Consider the following 24,605-nt stretch of genomic DNA (forward strand, 5'->3'; position numbering starts at 1 on the left):
TGCATCACATCGAGTTCCCTTCTCACAGGAGTGTTGTTGTTGAACAGAAAATTACATAGCAGCAGAACACTTTAATGGAATCATTTAACTATGCTCCAAAGAGCAGCCTGAGATGTCTGTAAAGCTGAAGTTTGCAATGTCTTTTTCCTTTTAGCAGTATCAGGGCCAGTTATTTCAACAAGCTGAAGATGTAGATGGAAAAACAGAAATCATCATTAAGGTAAGCACAAGGCACTGCTATCAAACAGCAGTTCAAGAACGTTCCGTTCTGTTCTGGAACAATGTTGTCATTGTCTGTCAATGTTATGCGTTTCCAGTTTTGGTTTGCTCCCCACCCCCCAATCCCCTAGTGGTACAGGGATGAAGTCTACCCCATGACTGTTAGGGTGCCGTCATCCACTTACTTGTGGTGGCCTTTGGGACATTCTCTTACTCTGGCTCCAGTATCATGATGCTCTGCTGCCAAGACCACTGGCATGGTCAGATAACACAAGCACAACTGGGAATTCCCGAGACTAGCTCTGAAATGGCTGGTGCTCTTTGCCTCCTATGACAGGCTTTGGATCCCCGCTGCACACGTGTGCTCAAAGTGTGCAGCCTCTTTCAAATAATGCCCTCTGAAATTTGGGTGCAGTGTAGATAGCAGCACCTCCTGGCGTGATGTAGCACTTGGTGAGTATTGCGTTTTTTGCTTCTGCAGTTGCATGGAGACTAAAACAGTGCATATGTGTCCTGTTTCCGACTCATAAGGAGGGTGAGGAGATTTCACCCCTCCCATATCCAAGAATCTGCTGATGTTCTCTGCTGATTCTCGAGAGAGGAGGGGGCGGTTTCTGCTCTCTACTTATTCCGCTCCAGCCTCACATCAAAGAGAGAGAGAGACTGAGTATTAGAGAGAGATCGTGTGTATAGATAAGGTTGCTGCTAAGAGCAGCTGCAGACACTCAGTGCAGTTCAGCATTTTCGTTTAGACCTCATTTAGCTCTGTACATAGTTGTGTATTATAGTTGTAGATAGAATAAAAGAAGATATTCTACAGAGCTGCTCTCCGAGTCGTTAATGCTCTGCTATACTCTGCTATACTCTGCTATACTCTGCTGTACGACGACTGTCTTCTTGTTGGAGTGAATCCGGTGCTCACAACTCTAAGCTGTGAGTCTACAGCACTTTGACCTGTTCCTGTGCAGAAGGTGGTCTCTGGAAGTGCTACCCAGCTCGCCTAGCCCAGTCGGGGCAGAAGTGTGTGAGTCCAGTTAGTGGCACTGGCTCAAGGGCGATGCTGACAGAGGGAGCTCTATCCAACCACTCCTTTGTGCATTCCACTGGCACTCAAGGTGGCAGAGCGGGAGATGTCCGTGCAATACTTTCCATTCCCTGATCAGAGAACATCCCAGTTGCTTCCTTCAGTGTAGATCCCACCCAAACTCACAGCTCAGCGAGGATGAGGCAGCAGGCTGTTCTGCGGCTCTTGCAAGAGACAAATGCACTAGGGTGGGGGGCTTATTTGGATTATAGCTAGGTGTGTGTGTCATCCTTTCCATACAAGGACATTTTGCCCTGAGAGGCAAGGAGCAGAATTAAGGCTGTGATGCCTATCAGGAAAATGGTACAAGGGAGGGTGAGTTTGAAGCAGCCCACCCGTTATAGCTTTGATCCAGATTGGCAGGCCTCTACGGCTACATTTGCCTTTTTAGAAAACATAGGCAATCCAGTCTCGGGCCTTCTGCTGGCACATCTACTTTGGCCCTAGTCCCATATGTTGCTCCCACGTATATCAAACCTTGTACAAGCCGCAGTGTCAGGTTGTCAATGGTTTGCGTACACAAGCAGTTACTGCCGTACCCCCCCCCCTAAAATCAAGGTATATAATTCTCTGGCACCTGTTATATTTCAAGATTTGCAGATAATTTGCAGGCAGATGGTGCAAACAAATTAGGTGATAATGAGAGTGTGAATCAGTTGGGCCCGAAAGCTAGCGGATCCATCTGCACTAAATATGGCCTGTGTTAATGCTTTCACAGCATGTCAATTTATTCACTGCCAAGAATCCCTTCCTGCGCTGGCCTCGTTCAATTATACCAGGTTGCTAATCACGCCTAGGTATGAGCTATAAGCAGATTGAGCTGGGAAACATTCCTTGCGTTCTTATTTTTGTTCAGGTTTTGAACAAGCCACCCCAACACGTAGAGCTTGCTCACTTTAATGGGATCTTATGAACCAAAGGACATAATGACAGCTCACCAAAGCAGTGTCCCGTTTCTCCCCACCAGTTGTATTAAAAGTGTTGCCTGAGGATTTAATGCCTGTTTTTAGGTGAATGAAAAAAATGCAGTTATTCTCAATCAATTCTTTATTCTAATGCTTCCTCACATCTCTCCCCCACCCCCACCCTCATCACCTGTTCTTATTCTGAATAAAAATCCTGGTTCTTCCAAGTGGCTGGCAAAAGGCAGATTGGGGACATGGGGAGGACTAATGCAGAGCCTTCAGCTTAAAAAGTTATGCCTCTCAGTATTCTTATTCTTGAAGGATATTCTCCCAGTTTTTCAGTATTACAGACCAGGGAAAAGCATATGGTACGCTCCAGGTGTTGTTGGACTATAACTCCCATCAGCCACAGCTGGCTTGGCCAATGGTCATGATTGATGGCAGTTGTAGTCCAATGACATCTGGAGGGCACCACCTTGTCTCCCTCTGTTGTAGGCTCCTGTTACCTCACTTTGGTGATCAAGAACTGTTGTTCTTTTATTCACAGTTCAGCACCATATTGTTTTCATGAGTTTTACATATCTAATTTTTATTTATTTACCCCTTTCCATATTTGAGCTCTCACAGCACATGCTTGTGTTTCATAGTGAGAACTAGCAGTGCTCAAGAGTCCCCGAGAGGTAGACGGTAGACGGGGATTATTTCCATATGTGGTGGACCTGTGACAAGGTTAAATTTTTTTGGGAATCAATTTATAATGAACTCAAAAAAATATTTAGGTATACCTTCCCCAATAGACCGGAAGCGTGTCTATTAGGCTTAATAGGAACAGAAATTAAAATGCGAGATCAAAATCTGTTTATGTATGCTACGGCTGCCGCAAGAACCCTCCTGGCCCAAAGATGGAAAATACAAGACATACCAACTATCCAGGAGTGACAGGTAAAGCTGACAGAATATGCAGAACCTGCCAAACTGTCAGGGAGGATCCGAGACCAGGAAGATCAAAGATACCAAAATAATTGGAGTAAATTTATTGAATATTTAAAGAAGAATTGTAAAGAGGTTAAGACACTAGCAGGACTGACATAATACCTCCAATGTATAATAGTATTATTATGAGAATGATGTGTGTGATAGAAAGGGGTTAAATATACCAATTGTAAGGAGGGAGGGGAGTCGCGACTCGGCAGAGTCAAAGGGAATGTATGGTTTTATTATGGTTTGTTGGAAAAGAATATGTAAGGAAAACAATAAAAATTTACTTTAAAAAAAAAAGAGTCCCCGAGAGCAAGTTACACTGGGAAAAAGAAGCCTGAAGAGGCCATTTTTTTAAGATTTGCATTTTTGAAGGGAAAAAAAGGATGGGTGATGACAAGGTCAATTCCTCCTGCTCTTTGGAAACCTAAGCAACCCTTTGGAACCTGCAACCCATCTGCACACATTTCCCTTGCATGATGTTGGCTTGTTTTTCTCTCACTCCCCCCCCCCCAACTTTCATTTTCATCAGGAAGCATATATATAAATCTTTTCCTGGAATTGGTATTTTGAGTTGTGAAGTAAAGTAATTCATGAAATGAGCTTAGAAATAATGAGAGCTAAAAAAATAATCAGTTGGGACTTTTTGCTTGCCACTGTTTTCTGCCTTCCCCACAAATGGCCGTGCGGCAAACTTTTCTGCATCCATCATCATTAGAGACACGATGAAAGCAGGAGCCTAATGAGCTCTCTTATGGGCTGTCCTGTTCCATATATCAGGTTCAGGCTGCAGACCTAAACACGTGTACTACAAAATGGGACTTTTTTCTTTTGAGTCATAGACACAGTCCATTTATTTATATACAGCATTTCCCACAAATCCACCTGTGCTCAAAGCTGCGGATATAAAAAGCAATCTGAAACTCAGTCACACAATAACAGTGCATCAATTGATTGATTTAAGAAAATACATACAGCTAATTCATTTTTTTAAAAAAATCAAAGTGGTTCACAACAACTGTACATAACGCCGTATAATTCTTACTTATTTTATATATTTATGATATTTATATATCCCACTTTTCCCTCCAAGGCTCACCCATAAACATCCATAAGGTTGAAGAATTTGCATAAAATGCATCAGCTCTTGAAACCTATAATCAAGTTATATTTTTAATACGCTAAAACTGCTTGAACAATTCTTGTTTATGCAAACCTATCCAGTCATACAGAAGTTACATGTGTTTGATTTCTGTTTAGCTAGAGGTGGTTTTAACCTTTTCAGTGTTTCTAATACCATTTTAAACTGTTTTCATATAGACAATTTCAATGTTTGGTTTTATATTGTAAATATAATAACAAGGCTATCAATGGCTACTAGTCACGATGGCTATGTTCCACCTCCACGGCCAGAGGAGCTATGCCTCTGAATGCCGGTCGCTGAGTGTTGCAGGAGGGGATAGTAGTCTCACGCTCAGATCCTGCTTGCAGGTTTCTCCGCAGGGACCTGGTTGGCCGCTGTGAGAATAGGGTGCTGGATTGGATGGGCCATTGGCCTGATCCAGCTAGCTCTCCTTATGTTCTTAAATTAATAGACATGTTTATTCATATCTAACCTTGTTTTGAATGTGCATTTGAAGAAGTATTGAGAAATACTGCTCCTGCATACATGGAATATTAAAGAAGATATGGTAAAAATCCACAGTTGGTCTGTTGTATAAACACTTGAATATCTTTGGCTACATTAGGTTTGCGCAACTGTGAAGTCAGAGGTATCCCTCCAAGGTGGAATCTACGTACATATAAAAAAACTTTCTGAAAATGTTTTGGTTTTTTAAGCGTTTTAAAAAAATACATTGAATTTTCCATTAGGCTACCAATCGCCGTCTAGTGTCACATTGTATGTTGAGCTTAAAACACACTTAAAACATTTTATTTTCAGCTGAGTCCCAAGTTGACAAGTATAGCCTTGGCTTCCTTGTGATCCTTCAGAAAGACAGGAGGGGAGAAGTCTAGGTAACTGAAGTGCCTGTTTAATCCTTCCAAGTGCTCAGTTGCTGTAGGCAAGAGTTGATTAATTTTTTTAAAAAAATAAAGTATTCCCTACACAGGACCTCTGTAATTGTGCATCACTTCTGCCCTTTATCATGTATCTCGTACTATTAAGGCTTTGCAGGAGAGAGTGCTTCTTTCCTCCCCATTGACTTAGCTTCTGTGTCTGCGTTGTGACAGCAATCCTGTGTAAACTGTGGTCGGGAAGCAATGAACGAGTGCACTGGCTGCCATAAAGTCAATTACTGCTCAACGTTTTGTCAGCGGAAGGTAATAAATTCCTTATACTCCGCAAAGCCAGAGAAACAAACACCCATGGCGTCTCACTTTTCAGCTGTCACCACTCATTTATTTCACTGAGACTTGATCAGAAGGGCTGCTTGGTAGATTCCTTCACGAAAAACCCACCCATCTGAAGGGCCTCCTGTTCCCATGTGAACCTACCCAAACATGAAGATTATGTAGTGAAACCCAACTGGCAGGTTTCATTGTCTGCTGAAAAGCCCATAGCTTTTGATGGAAGCCCGTTTAGGGAACAGTCCCCTCCCTAGTTTTATTCCCTGGCTCTTATCCTTTTGGAGCCATGTTAAAACATATTTTAGTTACTCAAGTCTTTTCATTTGGTAGTTTTAGGGCTGATTTTAATGTTTGATATTTTTTTTTTTAAGATGTGGGTTTTAATTGAATTGTTGCAAAATTATTGCTTTTAGTTGGTGCTCTTCAGTTTCCAATGAGAAAATGGTTTTTGGAGAGACAGGGTATAAATGGGATTTTAGTTCCCTTTTGCTAAGTGATATTAGGATTCTGGTGTATGTACTGGGGGAATCTCAAAGCAGAATGTCACCTTGTAAAACTAGAATTCCACAGCCCTTGCCCAGTGTTGCTTCATATTTTTTTTTACTTGGTAACTGCTTTCATTTCACAGTCTTTTCTTTTTGCCCCTCCTGTTCAGGATTGGAAAGACCACCAGCATATATGTGGCCAGGCAGCCACAGTTACTGTTCAGGCAGAAGAAGTGGATGTTGCAGACAATGTGATAGAGAAAGTTATTGTCTGAAGAGCCCCACCTCTTCCATCTATATGGACATGTGTAGGGAGCAGACTGGCTGGACCAGTAACCCCGCTGTGAAGTCCTACTGAACTGAACTCATCAGAAGATCAAACCGTGATGTTGTTTACATGTTGCTGTTCTCTAACTGTGCCAACACTGACAAGACATGGACAGGAGAACATTTAGGGGCTCTACGTGTTTTTAAGAAAACTCTGGAACTTACATTATGTTTACAGTCCTCTGTGTGAAACCGCTGCAAAGCTGATGGGTAGTTTGAATTGTTGTATCCTACAGCTCTGGTGGGTTCTTTGAAGTGACTTTAAAGGTTCTTTAAAGTGATTTATGAGACCTGTTTTCTTTGATGTTCTTCCAAAGTGGTCCACACGAAACTTGAATTGTTGCCATTGTTGTTCTCTCCCTACCTCTCATGTAACAAAACAAATATGGAACAGCCCAGCCCTTCAGTGGGTTTTGTGTGCTGACATTAGGGTATATACCTGGACTTTGACTCTATCACTGATTTTAGCTTTGGTTGTTGCATTCTTCCATCCCACCCCCTGCAAGACAAAGTTCTCCGACATATTCAGAATTCTGTATTGTGCAGATATTGAGCAAACTGCAAAGCAGTCAGAAAACTTCCTGTAGCATGCAAATCTGTGGTTTCTGAACAGCTATAAATGATAGATTTGAATGGCTATATAACATTTGATTTGTCCAGTATCACCAAAACTTTGAGATTATAGCACAGATAGACCTAGCCAATTCACATATAAAAGGCCAGCTCGTCTTGCACAAAACACCCTCTTATTTACTCCTGAGGAGAAACTGAGAAGACTGCACTGTGTCTACAGAGTGCATCATTTTAATTTTCACATATCTCAGTTTGTTTTCCACCCCTACCCACTTCACTCCATAAAATAAATGATAAAACATTCTCTCATATCTACGTACCTGCAAGAAAGAGCTCAGCACTATCAGTAATCAAATCAGTAAAACTAATACTTTATAAAGAGTTTACAGCTCTGATTTCGTGCTGCCAGAAATAAGCGAGAAGGTGCAATTGTGTGTTTCACTTTATTCCTGCAAGGGAATTGATTTGAAAGCAGCACCTTCCTGAGTGTTAAAATTGCAGGATATAAAATGAGCATTGTCATATTCGTTCGTATAAAAGGAAGAACATTTTTGGGAGTCGGAGGAATGTTGCTGATATTGATAGCACTTGCCATTTTCTTTCCAGTGTCTTTCCTGGTCCTCGTATTTATTTATAAATTTGCATTATACTTAAAAATAAACTTAATAAAATAAATAAAGAGTGGCTGCGCACAATCAGATGCTCCCCAAATAGGGTCGTGCTGACTTTTGCTTCAGTGCAGCATTGGAAAGCATAATGTTATTCTGGCATTGCAAATACATTCACGAATGCTTTGCAAATGCATTCTATATATAGACTTTCAATTGCACTTTGGTGTAATTTTAGGGAGGAAGGTTGTTCTTGATCATGCCAAATAACTCTGTTGCCAAATTTCCAGTCCTGGCTGCAAAGCTTTGAAAACTTCTAAGCAATGAAACAGCCCATCAGAAAGTCTTAAATAACAGCCAAATAGTGCATTTTTCTTTCATCCAGGGAAACGGAGCTTTAAAAATCATGTCTCTGTGGTAAAGGAATTTCTCTTGCACCTTTTGCAGGTTAAATGTAATGAGCAGTATTCTCCTCAGTAGACAGTGTAAAGTAAGAGGAACTTGTGTCATCACCATTTTGGTCCTTATGCTGAAAGTAATATAGTTTATAATCAGAATGTGGGGAAGTTATACATCTTTGTGTACTTGACACACATCCCACACAAGAGGACTGCTTCAATGTCACCTTGTCCATTTTGTGTTGACGACTCTTAGGGATATATATGGCAATAACGTTACCTTGGTCTCCATTTCAGTGGGGTCTTTTGCAAGAAATGTTGGCTTGTGTCCAGTGCAGTTTCATGATTAGCTGTCAATGTGAGCAAGCAGTATGTCTCTGGTGTGAGAGGAGGAGGTAGAAACTAGGAAATGCCCTTAATTTGGATAAGGTAGGAGCTTTTTTTCAAACTAGAATGTGAGCTCATGGGTGAATGGGAAAGATATCTGCAAATGCTTTTAACAGGTGTCATCACTTTGTGGTGAATCTTGAGGCTAAACTGGGCTTGTGATCCCAAATCACGAGGCAAAGGGCAAGATGGCATCTGCCCAGTTATAAAATCAAACAGGACTAGCAGTTGAAACTTACTTGAACATGGACAGTGGGGCAGCATCCTCTATCACACCTGGGACAGCAGGCTGTCAAATGTTTAATGGTGGGGAAAGAGGGAATGGAAGAGAAGAGAGTAGCAAGGGAGGAACGTGTGCCAACACATTTCCTTGGATGCAGATGAGGAAACATGGGAGAGTTAAGCAAGTGCTTCGTGGCAAAACCAGGATTTGGAGGTTGAAAGAAGGGAGAGTCCTGATATTTCCTACCTCTTTAGGGTTGTCTTGGTTATCATCTCCCTTTTGAATGGAAAGGCCACCAGTGCCACCCTGACCTTTATCTGATGAAGATAAGAGCTGACTCAACTCTTAATGGGCTGCAAAAGGAGATGGTCTTGGGAAAAGGAGCTGCTTCTTTTTCAGTCCCTTTCACATTCCTCATGTCTTCTGCTAGACTTTGGCCTTTTGTCAGAGGAGCAGTGCAATTCAGCAGGGAAACAAGACCTTTGCAAGGAGTAACTGGGTTCAATAGCATCAGGGTGACTGGGGAAACTGAGCTCAGCAGGGTTGCTTTGCAATGGTGCAAACCTAAGGGTCAGATTTAGAGCACAGATGAAACAAAAATATGTCCCAATAGCAGGTGTATGCCTACATCTCCCAACCTCTTCCATGGGGGCAGGTGCCTCTCTTCTCCCTCACAACTGCTCCTAGCTGGGTATGGCAAAGGATCTAGATGGGCAGTTCAAGTTAGACACATGGAAACTTTTTTAAAAAAAAGAGAGTGAGTTGAGTTGTTCTCTGCAAGAATCTTATTGTGCTGTCAGTTCTGCTAGAAGATCTGATGTGGGAACAATGAGCTTTGAGGCATTTCAGTGTTCTACCTCCAACAATGCACAACCAATATATTGGTAAATAAATGCAAATATTTCAAAATGGCAGTTAGCCTTCAGTAACCTCATTCCAATGGAAACCAAGCCCAGGGAAGTGCTAGAACCTCTTCAACATTTTGCCGCCAAGAGAAGTGTAGCATGCAGAACAATATACTCCATGGCAGTTCAATCTTCCTTCCTTTCATGGTCAAGCATTTTCATGCACCTCTGGCTACTGACTTCCTTCTTACTTTCCTCTCCCCTCCTCTTTTCCCCAAGGCCCAACTTTTTCTTATCAGACCAGTTTAGCGGACAAAATGTCAGGAAGCGCCATGTAGCTTTGCCTAATCGCAACTCAGCGGGGCACAGCCTGTTCAAGAGGCTAAGCCTCCTCTGGAACACACTTTGTGACTCTTCAAGGTGTCTACCCTGCTGGTGCTGTCCTGCTGTGTAGTTCCTTGCTTACACTATCATGCTAGTTGCCATTAGTTGTACAAAAAGGCAAGGCATGGGAGGGAGCTGCAGAATTATATGAGGCGTGAATGTTGGGCATTAACAGAGGCAAATATTACCCAGCTTGTGTGCTGCTAGTTCTGCAGACTCTCCTCGACAGGACTCAACAGAAGCAAATAAACTTAGGATTGCTGTTGCCACCACCCAGTCTTGGACTATGTAGACATTCATGTCTTAAAATGCAGCGAGACTCCTCTATTTCTCAAGTTGCATTTGCAAGTCAGTGTGCACACCAGAGAGGAGGCAGGGATGTCTTTACCTGAAGTCCCCTGGAACTCCTATTCATGAAGCTGTCATCTGCACATGTGCAATGGCTGTCTCAAAGGGCTTAGCCGTCAAGTGAATGTGGCTTCCATTTTCAAATTGGATGGAAGCTGGTTTAAGGGAAAATGCACTGAATTGCTGGCAATTTGGATACAACTCAGCTTGCAGAAGAGAAGTTTGCATGGGGTTAAAATAGCGTAAGGGACCTCCACATTCCCATACCATCCCTGATCCTTTAACCTATCACCTTATTTATCTCCTTGCAGAGTGATACATCTTACGCTTCATTCTGTTTACAGCTTCCTCCTCCTCACACTTCCACTCCTGGACCTCAATATTAGAAGTAATCTTTAACTAACTATGGCTACCTTGTTCAGCTCTACACTAGTTTGACCAGAACTGGAAACTTTTCTATCCAAGATATGTATCTCCTACAATAAACCACTTTATTATTTTCTTACCAATGAGCATCTCTCTGTGTGTGCTTGCAGCAGGTAAAGTGTACATTCTAATCAAGATTCCCCAGATGAACATTGCTCACTCTGCACACTAAAGGGTAACTGGACCCTGTCACCCCAATACGAACAGTAGTAGTTCTCAAGAAACTACAGGATAGATGTGGATTGTGGCTAATGTGTACACCAGGGGTGGGAACATGCTACAGCCATAGCAGACAGTCTTAATTTCTCAGTATGGCACTCAATTTGAAGCTATTCAGGATAAATGTTGAGAAACTGGAACAGATATAACCGAAATAATGTGCCATTTATTTGCCTGTAGTTTTTCCTTACATTTCTCCTCCTCCCCTTTAAATGCAGTTGTGGAAGCTGCAACAGGAGACCAACAGCTAGAGAAGGAAAGAAGGAAGTCTTACTGCCTCTTCCTGTATTTTTCTGCTAATAATCTATCCCTCTGCAGTGCTGCTTTTCACCCTATATATTTTTCTCCGCGGAGGGAAAATAGGAAGAGCAGTTTTAAGCTCCCACCTCCCAACACCAAAAAGAAAGCAAAAGGGGGGGGGAGGCTGGGTTAAGAAGCTCTACACCCACTTACCAGTCTTCCACTCCAGTCTCCACAGCTACTTTTTGTAATTTCCAGCAGGGAACTGACTTCAATGTTAATTAGAAATCCACGCCAAATTGTCTTTTGATTCTATCACATTGGTACCATTGTGACACCTAAGCAATTCAGGAATCATCTCCAAAAGAATTCCCAAGGTAGAAGTCTTCATGGCTACAGGATTCTGTGCACATCTTTACATGATTTGTGAACTGCCTTGGGACAATAGTCCTTGGTTAAATCTCACTTGGCTGGCACATTCGAAGTTTAAAATTAGAACAGCAAATGTATTACAAAATAGCGAGTTGATTTAATCATCTGCCTCTTAATTAATATCATTAGATGAAAATAACTGAATATATTACCTGGAGCTCAAGTGTGTGTGTGTGTGTGTGTGTGTGTAAGAGAGCGCACTGGTGCTATTTAGGGAGGAGAGAGAAATTCAGTTCAGTTGCCTTTGAAAGTTAATCTGCTGAATTCAGACTTTTTGAAACAATAGAACATAGCCATCTTTTGAAGTCTTCCTATTTTGCAATGCTGGTCACCAGCCAAGTAATATGTGCAGAAATACAAGTAGTGGAGTATCATGTGCATTAAAAAACCTAGTGGGGGGAAAAACTTACAAACTGCATTATTTTAGGGGGAAATGCTCTTCAAAATGTATATGTTAGGCAAAATGGCATACAAATGTGTAAGTATGAGAAATTCACACTAAAATTATGATGACTTTTCATGAAGACTTAAAAACCCCCACAAACTGATGTGAACTTGAATGGGAAACTAAGAGAAACCAGAATTGACAGATTCAGCCATCCCAAGCATAATTCCAGCCAAACTGTAACTCCTATGTATGTATATTATCTGGAGATATTAGTTCCTGGGTGTACAAGAAAACCCTGCCAGGCTCTGTTTAAATAACCCCTGCTGTGGGGAAGCAAGGAAGGTAATGAAGCGTAAGATTGGCCCAGCCTGAAAATTGGCTTGCTTCCCTTCTTTATTACCCTTTTGGACAGTCATGAATCAGCAGGAGGTCTCTTACAAGTGGATTGCAAGAGCTTATTGGGAAATAGAAACAATAATTTTGAAATACAGTATTCAGCAGGAAGCAGTACATGCCTGGGTTTATATGGAGTTAGTTCAGCAAAGCATGTCTTATAAACTGTGTGTGTGTGCATGAAATTTTTATCTTTAATCAGGCAGACATCCTGTTTGTGTTTTCATTTTGTCTGGAGCATCATTATATAAACTGGATGGGTTGACTTAAATTGTAGGGATAGTGATTCCAGGGATGAATGGAGTTTGATGTGTGGATTTGGGCCTTAGGAGAGCAGGGCAAACACTACAAGGGCTTTTTCCTATATACTTTCAGTTTCTCGGCTCAGGTCAAAATTTTCTGCTCTTGTTATATGGAGACCTTTATTTCTATATGGAAAAAATATTTTAGAAGTATTTTTAAAAATATTATTTATTGATTCATCTGTTGAGTTCCTTTTTTTGCCCAGATTTTTCACATAATTTGTCTGTCATCATCAGGAAAAGCTTTAAAGATGCTAAGAAAAGTTTCCCTGTAGGATTTCATGATGAACTGGAATTCCTTGGACTGGGTGGGCTGAGAATAGGGCTGGCTCCTTGCTCAGTTGTTTTGATTCTTTGGTCCCAGCCTATTAACTTCCCAAATGGGATGCTAGATGGGATGGAAAGATGTCAAGAGGCAGAAATTAGAAGGAACTTTAAATTCTCCTAAAAACCAAGCTAATGGAATATTACAAAGGGGGGGGGGACTTTATTAAGTATGCTCTGCAGGTGGCTTTCACAATGCTGGGTTTTCAGTATAGTGAAAATATTGTGCATTTTTAAAAGAAAAATCAACTTTGTAGAGCTACCTGCACAGCGTCCTTCATACTAGATGTCATCAGAGGGGCACATCTGTCCAAGAAGCTGCTCCTCTGACAACCTCTGTGTTGCAATGGGTCAGTGCATCTGGCTGTTAACCAGAAGACTGGTGATTCAAGCCCACCTAGGGATAGCTGTGGGCAGGATTCCTGCATTGCAGGGAGTTGACTAGATGACCCTCAGGGTCCCTTTCAACTCTACAATTCTATGGTTCTTTAAGAGAAGGCATTCAATCATTTCCCTGGTCCATCTCAGGTTCTGTTCACCCACCAATTTTTTTTGTCTTGCCTAGAATCATTCTGATGAGATACCCAGGCAAAGGGAAGGGAAGTGGATGGCCCATAGCTCAGTGGCAGAGAACATCTTTAGCAGCTAAAAGATCCCAGCTTCAATCCCTGATGTCCCCAGGTGGATTTGGGAAAGTCTCCTGCCTGAATCCCTGTAAAGCCACTGCCAATCAGGGCCAACAATAGATGGACCGATGAGCTGACTCAGTATAAGGCAACTTCCTACATTCCTATGAATGAATTGCTCTCCAGCTACCCTGCTCCAAGGATCATTAGCAATTAAGTGTCATGTCTGCTCCATTCCCATAACATGTTCCACAGACTTGCCTCATGGAGATCAGTACGGGCAAAATAAGCAAAGCATATTGAACTGCAATCTCTGCTTTTACTGCTGACTGCTGGCCTTCAGTGGCCACAATTTATGCAGAAGTGTACATAAACCCATATCATGCTTATCTGGACTCCACTGAACTAGGTCTTTTAATCACTGTATGCAGGTCAAACATATAGTACAGTGCTACCTTGGTTCTCAAACTTAATCCGTTCCGGAAGTCCGTTCCAAAACCAAAGCATTCCAAAACCAAGGCGTGCTTTCCCATAGAAAGTAATGCAAAATGAATTAATCTGTTCCAGACTTTTAAAAACAACAACCCTAAAACAGCAATTTTACTATCTAACGAGACCATTGATCCATAAAATGAAAGCAATAATCAATTGTACTATAAAATAAATAAGACAGTATTGTAGATGATAAAAATGATTTTTTTCCCCTCTTCCCTGCACTAATGATAGTCATTGTGTGGATGGGGGGCTTTTATCCATTTTTGCAGTCAATCAATCAGTAGCTGAACTGGGTTCCACACAGTCACAAAAACAAATTAACCGGAAAAGCCTCAAAAACAAAAACACAAAATAAATAGCAAAAACAAAAGCGCCAAACAATCCATTCTGGAAGTCTGTTTGACTTCTGAAATGTTTGAAAACCAACGCACAGCTTCTGATAGGTGCAGGTGCCCCGGAAACAATATTCAGCTTCCAAAAATCGTTCGAAAAACGGAACACTTCTGGGTTTTTGGAGTTTGAAAACCAAGGTGTTTGAGAACCAAGGTACCACTGTACATACATGACACACATTTTCCTGCCATGTGTATTTCCCATGCTCAGAGCCTGGTGAAAATTGTGCTATGCTTCTGATCAAAGGGTGTGGAACTGGCCAATCTTGTAGGCTACAGTAGTGGAGGAGATAGATTGCTATAGATATAGTGGCTATGTTTGTTTTCTTCCCCCTTTGCTCAATTCCATAGCCCTTGCGAAAGGCCCCAGGCAGAGATAAACATCTATTGGTGACTGTCAGTTATATGGTAGTTATGTTTTAAAATTCTTTTATTTTAATGATATAAAATAATAAGCGTTAGAAACTAGGAAAGGTTTTACAGCACCACCAGAAGGTGCTTGAATTCTTTTCTAGGGGAAAATGGTACCATAAATTGGGTTGGGGGGCAACCACTGCAAATACTTCTTAGCAGATGCTGGAACTTGGCATGTAGATAGATGCACACTTGAAGGTGGTACACAGGGGTGATGACACGTTTGTTTTAGGCCACATCAGCAGTCTCACCAAAAGTAGTAGCCTCTCTATCAGCCTTCCCCAACCTGGTGCCCTCCAGATGTTTGCATTACTGCTGCCAGCAGCTTTAGCCAGCATGATGGGAGTTGCATGATGGGAGTTTCTCTCCAAAACATCTGGAGAGCACAAAACTGGAGGAAGGCGGCTCCATCTGACAATAAATGAGTTATTTGAAAAGATCATTTGTGCCGTGGATAAATGCCTATGTCCATAATTGTTGTGCATTCAAAAGAAGAACTGCATTGTTGTAGCATCTGTCTTCACCCAACCGGAGGAAAAAAGACTGAAGCACACAGTAATGTAGCAAGAAATAAAACTTTAATAAACTATACAAAGAAGTTAAATTTGTCTGGTTCTTTGCCTTGTGTAGTACACTCTGTTCTATATTCAGAATCCAGTTCTATGTTTAGAATCCAGCAGTGTTAGCAGAAGATGTGCAAAACTTTGCGGAAGTAGTTCCTAAATTCAGTGTTGAAGACGGTGTAGATGATGGGGTTGAGGGCACTGTTGACGTAGCCCAGCCATGTCACAATGCTGGTTACCTCGCTGGGGATGGTGCAGGAGTGACACAAGGCTCTGGTTATGTGGACCACAAAGAAAGGAGTCCAGCAGAAAAGGAACACACCTGTGGCAGACAGAGAGACAAGGACAAACAAACTTAAGTTCTGATGGCTGCAGGCTCCCCACGAAGCCAGAGGTCAGGTAACTTAAATCTTCAAATCTCTGTGCCTCCGTTTCTCTGATGCAGAAGAGTTTCATTCAAGAATAACATCAATTAGCAACTTGGAAAAGTGGAATGGATTCTACAATGCGAGGTGAAGTGTCATTAGTAAGCTCATGACCCCCAGTGCTATTTCTTTATAACTCCTGAATCAGGAGAGGCAGGGAAGCCCTGGCTCAGTGTCTGGACCCAACACTGGGCTGGATGAGAGTGAAAAAGCTGAGCCTGAACGCTGACAAGAAGGAGGTGTCTGTGGGTGAGTACAAGGCTGCCAACAGATGGATATAAAAGGCTGGATTTGGTGGAGAGGGGAGCAGACCAGCAGAGGCCTCAGACTCTTCGCTTTATTTATTTTTTTAAAGCAAGTCAATCAGGCAAAAATGAAGACAGCTCTAATGCTTCAGCATGCAGTAGGCAGCACCATTGCTAAGGACACTTAATCACTGTTGCTAAGCAAAGGAAATAATGTTGACCCTTCCCAACTGGGAAGCTGATTGGAGGGAGATACTGAGGTATTTTGTTTTTGTTTTGTTTTGACAATATTGAAAGAATACAATTTATTTTGTTTAAATTGGTACCACTATCATCAGTGCCACCTCAGCACTCAAATCCATACCTAAATAAGTGCCGAAGAGGCCCCCACACAAGCAGAGCCATTTCTAACTCCCTGCCTAAGGGAACTCTTCTCACCCCATGTGTGAGATTATTAGAGAATCCTCTGGTGTCTGGTTCAATTATTGCCCTGGGTGTGTAAAACAACAAATCTTTGTTGTGCATGTGTCTTTCCCACGTGCTCAGTGTCTTATTCAAACTGAGCCATTGTGCCTGTGCAAACCATAGTTAATTACTTAACGGAGGCAGGAATGGGAAACCCGAGCCATCCAGATGTGGCTGGGATTCCATGTCTCACATTAACCCCAGCCAGCATGGCAAATGGTGAAGAATAGTGGGACTTTTAGACCAACAACAATTTGAGGGCCACAGGTATCCCATACATGGGTTAAGGCATTTGTATACTGCCCTTCTTAATATTTAGCCCAGTAAGAGTACATTGGCTTGTACATTTTGGGAGGCAATTCCCTGAACACCAGCATAGGAATCTTATAAGCAAACAGAGGATATGTGGCCAGGAGGATGCAGTGCTGGTGAACATCAGCATTACAACCAAATTGGGCTTTGGACATTATACACACACACACACACACACACACACACACACACACACCCCTGCATAACAATAAATCTTCATTTAATACAAGCCAAGATCTTTATGCTGAAGCCAGTACACGATGGGGGGAGGGGAGAGATGTGGGAGATGTGGTTGGACCCAATAGTTGTCCCCGGCTTCATAAACCATTCTTTATAAAACACTGCATGGACAATGAAGGTGCACAGGGGAACGGTGACCAGATTACCATTTTCAACTTGGAGCAGAGCTCCTATGCTTTTACAGGAGGGAGATGTAGTTTCTTTTGCCACAGAAGAAGCTGCAACCTGCCCAAATCACTCTTGGGAGACTTGCTGATGCTGTACACTGCAGGGCTTTGTGGGAGAGGCATCGTGACAGGTCATAAAGGCTTCACCCAACCCCTGTGTTTAGCCTGAGAGCTCATCAGCAGACAGGTACTCTTTACTACTCAACAGGAGGGAAGCTGGTTATAATTTTTACAAATGCCTCAGAAAGCCTGCAAGTTTAGTCTACAATTAGCAGAAAAGCCTCCAAAGAGGCAAATTGCTGGTGGAGGAGAGGAAGCCCTTAAGCACTGAAGAGAAAGAAAAAGATTTCACAGCTGCAAGGGTCCATTATGTGACCATTTAGTTTGACCTGAATAAAGCTGGTCACAGAAAAAAACACATTGCCAGTTCTGGTACTGAAGGCAGGCTTCTGGCACAGCTTCTCACATAATTTCAAAAGGTTTTTTGACAATAATGGGTTCTATCACCACTCCCCCACTCCAACCTCTTGGCCCACCATTCTGCTGAATTTTCTCCTGAGATTGCTGAAATATGCTATTGGATTTCTCATTAAACACCTCCATTAAAATGAAATTTCCATTAAAACTTTCCTAATATAGCATTGTTGCTTGCCACCCCAATCTCTGAGCAGTGCAAGATTCCAGGGGTTCCAAGTGCTTACCCAGAGTTCGTCTTTCTTTGGAATGAGGCACAGCAGAGACTGTGGTAGAGCACATGTATTGCATGCAAAAGGTTTCAGGTTCAATTCCTTGGATCTCTAGGTACGGCTTGGAAAGACTCATGCCTGAAATCTGGAAGAGCCCCTGCCAGTCAGATGGACCTGTGGTCTGACGTGGTGCAAGGAAGATTCAAAGTGTTGGTGCTGACCTTTAAAGCCCTAAACGGCCTTGGTCCTGTATACCTGAAGGAGTGTCTCCACCCCCATCGTTCAGCCCGGACGCTGAGATCCAGCGCTAAGGGCCATCTGGTGGTTCCCTCATTGCGAGAAGTGAGGCTACAAGGAACCAGACAGAGGGCCTTCTCGGTAGTGGCGCCCGCCCTGTGGAACACCCTCCCATCAGATGTCAAAGAGATAAACAACTACCTGACATTCAGAAGACATCTTAAGGCAGCCCTGTTCAGGGAAGTTTTTAATATGTAACACTGTACTGTTTTTAACACTTGATTGGGAGCCGCCCAGAGTGGCTGGGGAAACTCAGCCAGATGGGCGGGGCATAAATAATAAATTATTATTATTATTATTATTATTATAACATCAAAAGAGCAGTTCCAGTTCCAATTCAAATGGCCCGGTCATGGCCACCTTTGATGCTACAGAAATAACGTGGAGTTCCTAGTCACAGGGGTACCAATGCCTGCCACAAAGGAGGGCCCATTTAGAGTACTCAGGGTGGAATATATAGGAGAAGTAACATTTCCTGCTAGTGTCTGACAGTGCTCTTTACATTTCATGCATTACAGGGGGGAAATCTAAACTTTGTATGCTCTCCTCAATTTCCCCCCACTAATCATGCTTTATGGAAGTTAAGTGCACTGATTCCAATTTGCAAAAGCTAGTGCACCCCCTGATAACAGGATGTAGATGCTGACTCAGTCAAAAGTCTCATGTATGCAGCAAAGCAAACACTGTACACAGCTTCCTCTGCGTGGCACAGACCTTTCCATGTACAGAACTATTCCCTTCACCACAGTGAATGTGGCAGCCCTTGTAGAAGAGGGAGCACCATGTGGGTACCCCATATATACCCTCACCAGATGAGGTTGCTTCTCTGTAGCAGTTCTGAAATTCAGGCAATCAGCCATGTCAAAGGAACTGTTATGACAGACACTTTTTGACAGATTTGCAAGTTGTTGTTTTTTTAAAGCACACACACCAATTCCCAGGGTGAGTATGGTGTGTGTTCAATACAAGGGTGTACTTTTGACCCAGTACCTATTCTGTACCCACTTGGGATATTTCTAATGTCAGATATTATAGTGCACAATCATTGACCACGGGTGCAAGCCAACCTACTATTAATTATACTATCCCTTTACAATAAAAATAAAAGAGATCCTCAGCTCATCCATACACTTATCTCCTTTGTCAGATAGCAGGTAGAGCTGTTCCCTTGCTCCTCAACACAGCTGGGAATCTCTGCATGTCTTGAATGAAGCAAGAGATCCTATCAGCCATCCATGGATGAGCCAGGCTAGCACATATGTTCAGAAGCAGAATGCCATTTATGGGTGGGAGCCCTGATTCTTCTCTTTTGTCAGAGACTTAGACTTGAAGGCGGAGTCTGGATGGAGCCCAGAGGGGATGAGTGAATCATGCAAGAAATTAAGCACAACTAGCATATGTTACTTGTGGAAAGATTCCTGCTACTTAAAAATTCAAATTGTAGCAACAAAGTTATGCTGTGCACTGCTCTGCCACGTAGGCCAGTTCTATCAGGACAATGCTGGGGAACCATTGGCCCTCCAGATGTTGTTGGACTCCAACCCCCACCAGCATGGTCAATGGTCAGAGATAATGGGAGTTGTAGTCCAACAACATCTGGAAGGCCAAAGGTTCCTCATCCCTGTAACAAGACACCCAGCAGCAAAAGGTGTGTCATATATATTTTTCAAAATTTTCAAACAGGAGGAAGAGTTAGATTAAGATTCACCTGGGAACTCTAGAAAGGTAGGGGCTAGCTGAAGTCAGACTGAGATAGGTGGGGCAATGCCCCATTTGCCCTAATGAACCTGACTCTGCTGCATGTGGTCATGTAGGGAGACATGCAAAGGACCCAGTCTGACACAGCTACTTAAATAAGCAACACTCAATGCCATCAATTTAGTGCTTTTGTTTAACCAGCTATCAGCACTGTGAGGTGAAGAGAGACAACAAGAGTAAAGAAAATTAGGGTAGATGTGCCCTATGGTCTGCATATTAGAATCCCAAATCCCACAACTGGTTACTGTCTGCTTCCCATTTCTGTTAATACGAGCCTTCTAAATTGTTTCTGATCCCTGTTGATTCTCAGTCCTATTAAATAACCACTGAGCATTGAATACTCACCAACCACAACCGGCAGCACCTTCATAGCTTTCCTCTCTCTGCCATTGATCTTTGCCTGCTTCCTTTTGAGTCCTTTATGTGGTGGGTATCTGAGGTGTGGGTAGGACACAGTCTGAATCCCATTGGTCACGTAGTCCCTGGGAAAAGAGCACTCGGAGCAGGTATATCGGTTGCGCTCCTCCAACTTGACCTCAGCCTGGTTCCTCTCAATGACGGGTGGCGGACAATACAGTGGCCTGTTGCCCAAGTAGATGCTGCTCTTCAGTTTGGCCTTCCGGGCTTCCTCCCAACGCCTAAGTCCCTGGAACATGGCACAGTACAGGACCAGCATGACAGGGCAAGGAATGAAGAAGGAGCAAATAGAAGAGTACACAATGTAGTTGTTATCCTCCAGCTGACACAATGTAGGGTCCCGGTCTGGAACATTGTTGAGGCCAAAGATGACCGGGGAGGCCACAGCAAAAGCAAAGATCCATGTGGTGGAGATGAGGACCAGCTGCCTCAGGTCAATTTGCCGCCGGTTATAGTTCAGTGGGATGGAGACAGCAATGAACCTGGAATGACAAAGAAGAAGGTGAAGCTGGGAGTAGTTTTGTGGAAGTGAATGGCCTAGAGCATCTCAATCTCTACCATCAGGTGGCCAACATAGTTGTTGCTGCTACCTCCAACTCCCATCACTTCTGACTGTTGGGAATGTTGGTGGGGGATCCAGCAGTGTATGGGGGCACCAAGTTGGCTACCCAAGCTCTAGGAATCCAGCCAGGATGTATGAATGCACACACTGTCAGAGGTAAACAGCTTTTGCCTCATTAACCTGTTCTTATATCCTTGACTTTGTTTCTCCTGCTCCCATCAATCTATTCCCTGAAATTTGTTTTCTCCCTTGCTGCCCTTATGCTGGGAAGTGTTTCCTAGAACATCTTACTTCCTTCAAAACCCACCTTTTCTTTGAAGTCTTTGTCTGTACCCACTAGTCTCCATTGCCTGTTGTAGCTTGCCCCAACCTGGTGCCTTCCCGATGTTGTTGAACATTCAACCCCAGTCAGCACAGTCCAAGCTTATGATCACCTTGACAAGCCCCTTTCAGATGTTATCCCTCCACACACTGAAAGAACAGATGGAGAGGAAAGAAGGTCCGTGGGCACTAGGCCTATGCCACAACTTCCTTGCCAGCACCACACTAGTCTGTCACTTATTGAGTGGGAGATCTGATGGGGGACTCTATGTGTGTTTGGCTGATTGTTTTTCAGGTTTCCCTATGTGATCAGGAACCAGCCACCTTGAATGGATCAAAGCTTCATGTTGGACTGTTGAAACTGATTAAAAAACAAGCAAACCAGCATGTGCTGGACCAATTTATAATATATGTCAAGGAATCAATGCAGAATAATTTGCTAAAACTATTTTCAAGTGGATCGCCAAACAAAACAGTAAATTAACACTGGGAAATCTGTATCAACCAATGACCTAAAATGACTTCTGAACAGGGCATATTTGCTAATGGAATAGTTGTATACTAGTTCAACAAAATTATAGCTTTTCAGTCTTTAGACAGGAGTTCTGTGGTCCAGAGGTAATACGGACAGATGCAGGCTCAGCACAAGCTTGGTTGACAGCCAGCAGTCCAGGGAACAGTTCTACTGAACAAAGGCTTTTGCTTTCACAGGACTCAAATTCCTTCTTTCCATTTGTGAAATCTGTGGAAGAGACATAAAGTGGTGCAATTGTATCAGACCAGCCAGCTCAACAGCCAGCACAACTGACACCAGCACCAACCGTACGGGATCAAGCTTCAGCACCAAGATCTCAACCAGCTCAGAGAGGGGACCCTATTCCCTACTGGATAGATCACTGGTTTAACTAGTGGACTGGGACCCATTGCCGGGACATGGCATAATCTAAGATTGGCTGCAGCAGTAGCAACACCATCATACAAATACATGGGTAAAAAGAAAAAGAAATGCGTCCCCAAATACATGTTTGGGTTAAATGTGAGTCCTGGATCTGAAAAGGCTGAAGACTACTGGGGTAGACAGACCAGGATATATCAAGTTCGAAATATACAGTGCCAGAACTCTGGATTGTCTTGATCAATCTAAGGATTTGAAAATGCTCCAAAATATATCAGACCTCCACTCTTGAAGCTACCTCATCAGTTGTACCCTGGGGACAAGGTTTTTAATCTGAAAGTGATGGTATGTATCCAAACTGTATTATTATAGGATGGCAAGTTATTCCAAACGCCTTCTGAGGCCCCTACTGCAGTTCATGTGTTGTTGTTTATGAATGAAACTCAAATCCAGCTGGAAGCTGTTCAAGTGTTGGGATGTGAACACATGAATGTGTGGATAGTGGTGGACAGGAAAATAACGAAGCTGGGGAAATCCCAAAAGCTGAAATCCAATTACAGATAGGTAGCCGTGTTGGTCTGCCATAGTCAAAATAAAAAAATTCCTTCCTGTAGCACCTTAAAGACCAACTAAGTTAGTTCTTGGTATAAGCTTTCGTGTGCATGCACACTTCTTCAGCTGAAATCCAAGGCAGGCAAAGGAGCTTACCGATCAACGCTGATTGCACAGAGGTTGAAAATGGAAGCTGTGCACAGCATCACATCCATGGTCATCAAGGCATCGCACAGGACTGTGCTCAAGGACCACACACCTCCCTGAAACTGAAGACAGAGAGAGAGCATCAGCTGAGAGGAAGTTCTCACAGCACCAGCCATGACTAAGATGCCTCCCCATATCCTCAACAGATTCTAAGCTTGCCTCTGCTACTTTTCTCCAAGAAAGTCCTCCTCAGTGGTTGACTAGAGGTCGCCAGAGTGCAACCAGGGGATCTGAGCTGCAGCTTTAACACTACCAATAAAGTGAGAGGTGAAAGTAGCTTCTCCTGCACATTCCTTGCTCAATCCTTTCATTTGGCATCCCATGCCCACTGTCCATCATACCTGCAAGTCCTACTTCATGCAAGGGAAGGGGTGGGTAAAAGGAATGAGAGGGAAACAAAGGGGAAGGAACTCTTCCAAAGAGTAGCCATGGCTGTAGTACTGCTTCTCATTTGACCAGTAGCTTTAAAGATGTAAAGCAAATCTCTAGGTAGCAACCTTCTTAGCTCCGGACAGGTGCCATTCCAGCAAAATGCAACCTTGCCTTGGGGTATATAAACCACTGCATATCACACTTGCTTTGCATCAGAATGGGGGAGATTTGTCCCAACAGGGGTACAAGAGGCCATTGATACACTCAGGTGCAGAGAGAGTCTAATGCAATGGCTCTTTAGCTCCCTGCCCCCAACCCAAGACCAGCTGCAGTGGCACAATACTTCCTTTGTAACCAAGCAACCAACGGTGAGCCCCAAAGCATCACCTCTTCATAAGATAACAGCATCTCAGAACCTTCCTTTTTCACCTTAATGCGTATTAATAGATCTCAAACACGTCTGCAAAATCTGGGATTGTCCTAGAAAGAAAATAAGTCACAAAACCCTGCCCTAATGTTAGCTAATCCTTGCTCTGCCGTTACTATATATCTCTCTCCGCAATGACGTTAGTGAGGTGGATTATTCGCACCTTTTGTGCTACAGCTTCCTTATCCCTTAACTTTCAAACTGACTTCAGGGTCAGGCTAGGAGAAGGTTAATGTTCTGCATAGCCTCATCAGCTTCCCACACATTTGCAGGTAACGTAAGAGACCCCCAGGTTTGCTACACGCACATAGCACAACTGCTTGTCTAGAACACACAGGTCTCTGTCAAATTAAAAGAATTAATGGAGCCAAGACAAAAGTGTGGTTTGGTTGATATAGTTTTTACTTGTTCTGTAATGTAATAATTTGTTTTTAAAATCATATTGTTAGATAAAAGTTTCGGTCTGTGTAGAAGAGCTTTAGGGAATGGAAAACTTCCTCTTTACTTCACCAGTAAACCAATTTTCTATGGCAGCCTTCCTCAACCTGGTTTGGACTGCCTTTTCTTGGCCTGGGGCTGATGGGAATTGCAGTCCCGAACATCTGGAAAGTGCCAGGTTGGGGAAGGCCCTTGTGTGGGAGGCAGTTGCTGTGCACATGTTAGGATTGGCGTTATGCTGCTCCCTTGCTTTCTGTCAGGACAAAAAAGGGAGGCAGTGCATCAAGGAGAGAATGGGCAAATATGTCAGTTTGGGGGGTGTTTCTCAGTTTCTAATTTTTAATTATTGTTATAAATTATTATTAATGTATGTATTACTTGCACTTCACCCCAAGTCTGGTTCTCCACATTTCTACATCAGTTTGCAAAAAAGGAAAGAAAAAGTACTCATTCTAGAGACTCCTCACACTTCCAGAATATGTTCTTGCCAGG

At 42.9% G+C, this 24,605-nt stretch overlaps 2 protein-coding genes and 1 long non-coding RNA gene across 9 annotated transcripts in view; 2 read left to right on the forward strand and 1 right to left on the reverse strand.

Moving 5' to 3' along the window:
• DEAF1 (DEAF1 transcription factor) overlaps positions 1–6,628 on the forward strand; it is a gene marked incomplete at its 5' end in the record, with an annotated part of 32,310 nt that extends 25,682 nt beyond the window's left edge. For 4 of the 7 annotated variants that reach the window (XM_081202913.1, XM_081202914.1, XM_081202915.1 and 1 more), the window contains 3 exons: positions 155–220; positions 5,419–5,508; positions 6,191–6,628. In XM_081202913.1, coding sequence (XP_081059039.1) covers positions 155–220; positions 5,419–5,508; positions 6,191–6,295 — 261 coding nt within the window. In that variant the 3' untranslated portion in view covers positions 6,296–6,628. The remainder of the gene's footprint in view (positions 1–154; positions 221–5,418; positions 5,509–6,190) is intronic. The other 3 variants (XM_081202918.1, XM_081202917.1, XR_014010295.1) reach the window with 2 other exon arrangements.
• An 8,695-nt stretch (positions 6,629–15,323) lies between these two features.
• DRD4 (dopamine receptor D4) overlaps positions 15,324–24,605 on the reverse strand; it is a 43,690-nt gene continuing 34,408 nt past the window's right edge. The window contains exons 2-4 of the mRNA XM_081203182.1: positions 22,826–22,938; positions 20,268–20,821; positions 15,324–15,649 (exon numbers count right to left, since the gene is read on the reverse strand). Coding sequence (XP_081059308.1) covers positions 15,447–15,649; positions 20,268–20,821; positions 22,826–22,938 — 870 coding nt within the window. The 3' untranslated portion in view covers positions 15,324–15,446. The remainder of the gene's footprint in view (positions 15,650–20,267; positions 20,822–22,825; positions 22,939–24,605) is intronic.
• On the forward strand, positions 15,628–22,936 carry LOC308592204. The gene is made up of 3 exons (XR_014010438.1): positions 15,628–16,001; positions 21,934–22,681; positions 22,818–22,936. It is a non-coding gene; the product is annotated as an uncharacterized lncRNA (long non-coding RNA).

This window comes from Podarcis bocagei, assembly GCF_964188305.1.
Source record: "Podarcis bocagei genome assembly, chromosome: 1".
Classification (NCBI taxonomy): Eukaryota; Metazoa; Chordata; class Lepidosauria; order Squamata; family Lacertidae; genus Podarcis; species Podarcis bocagei.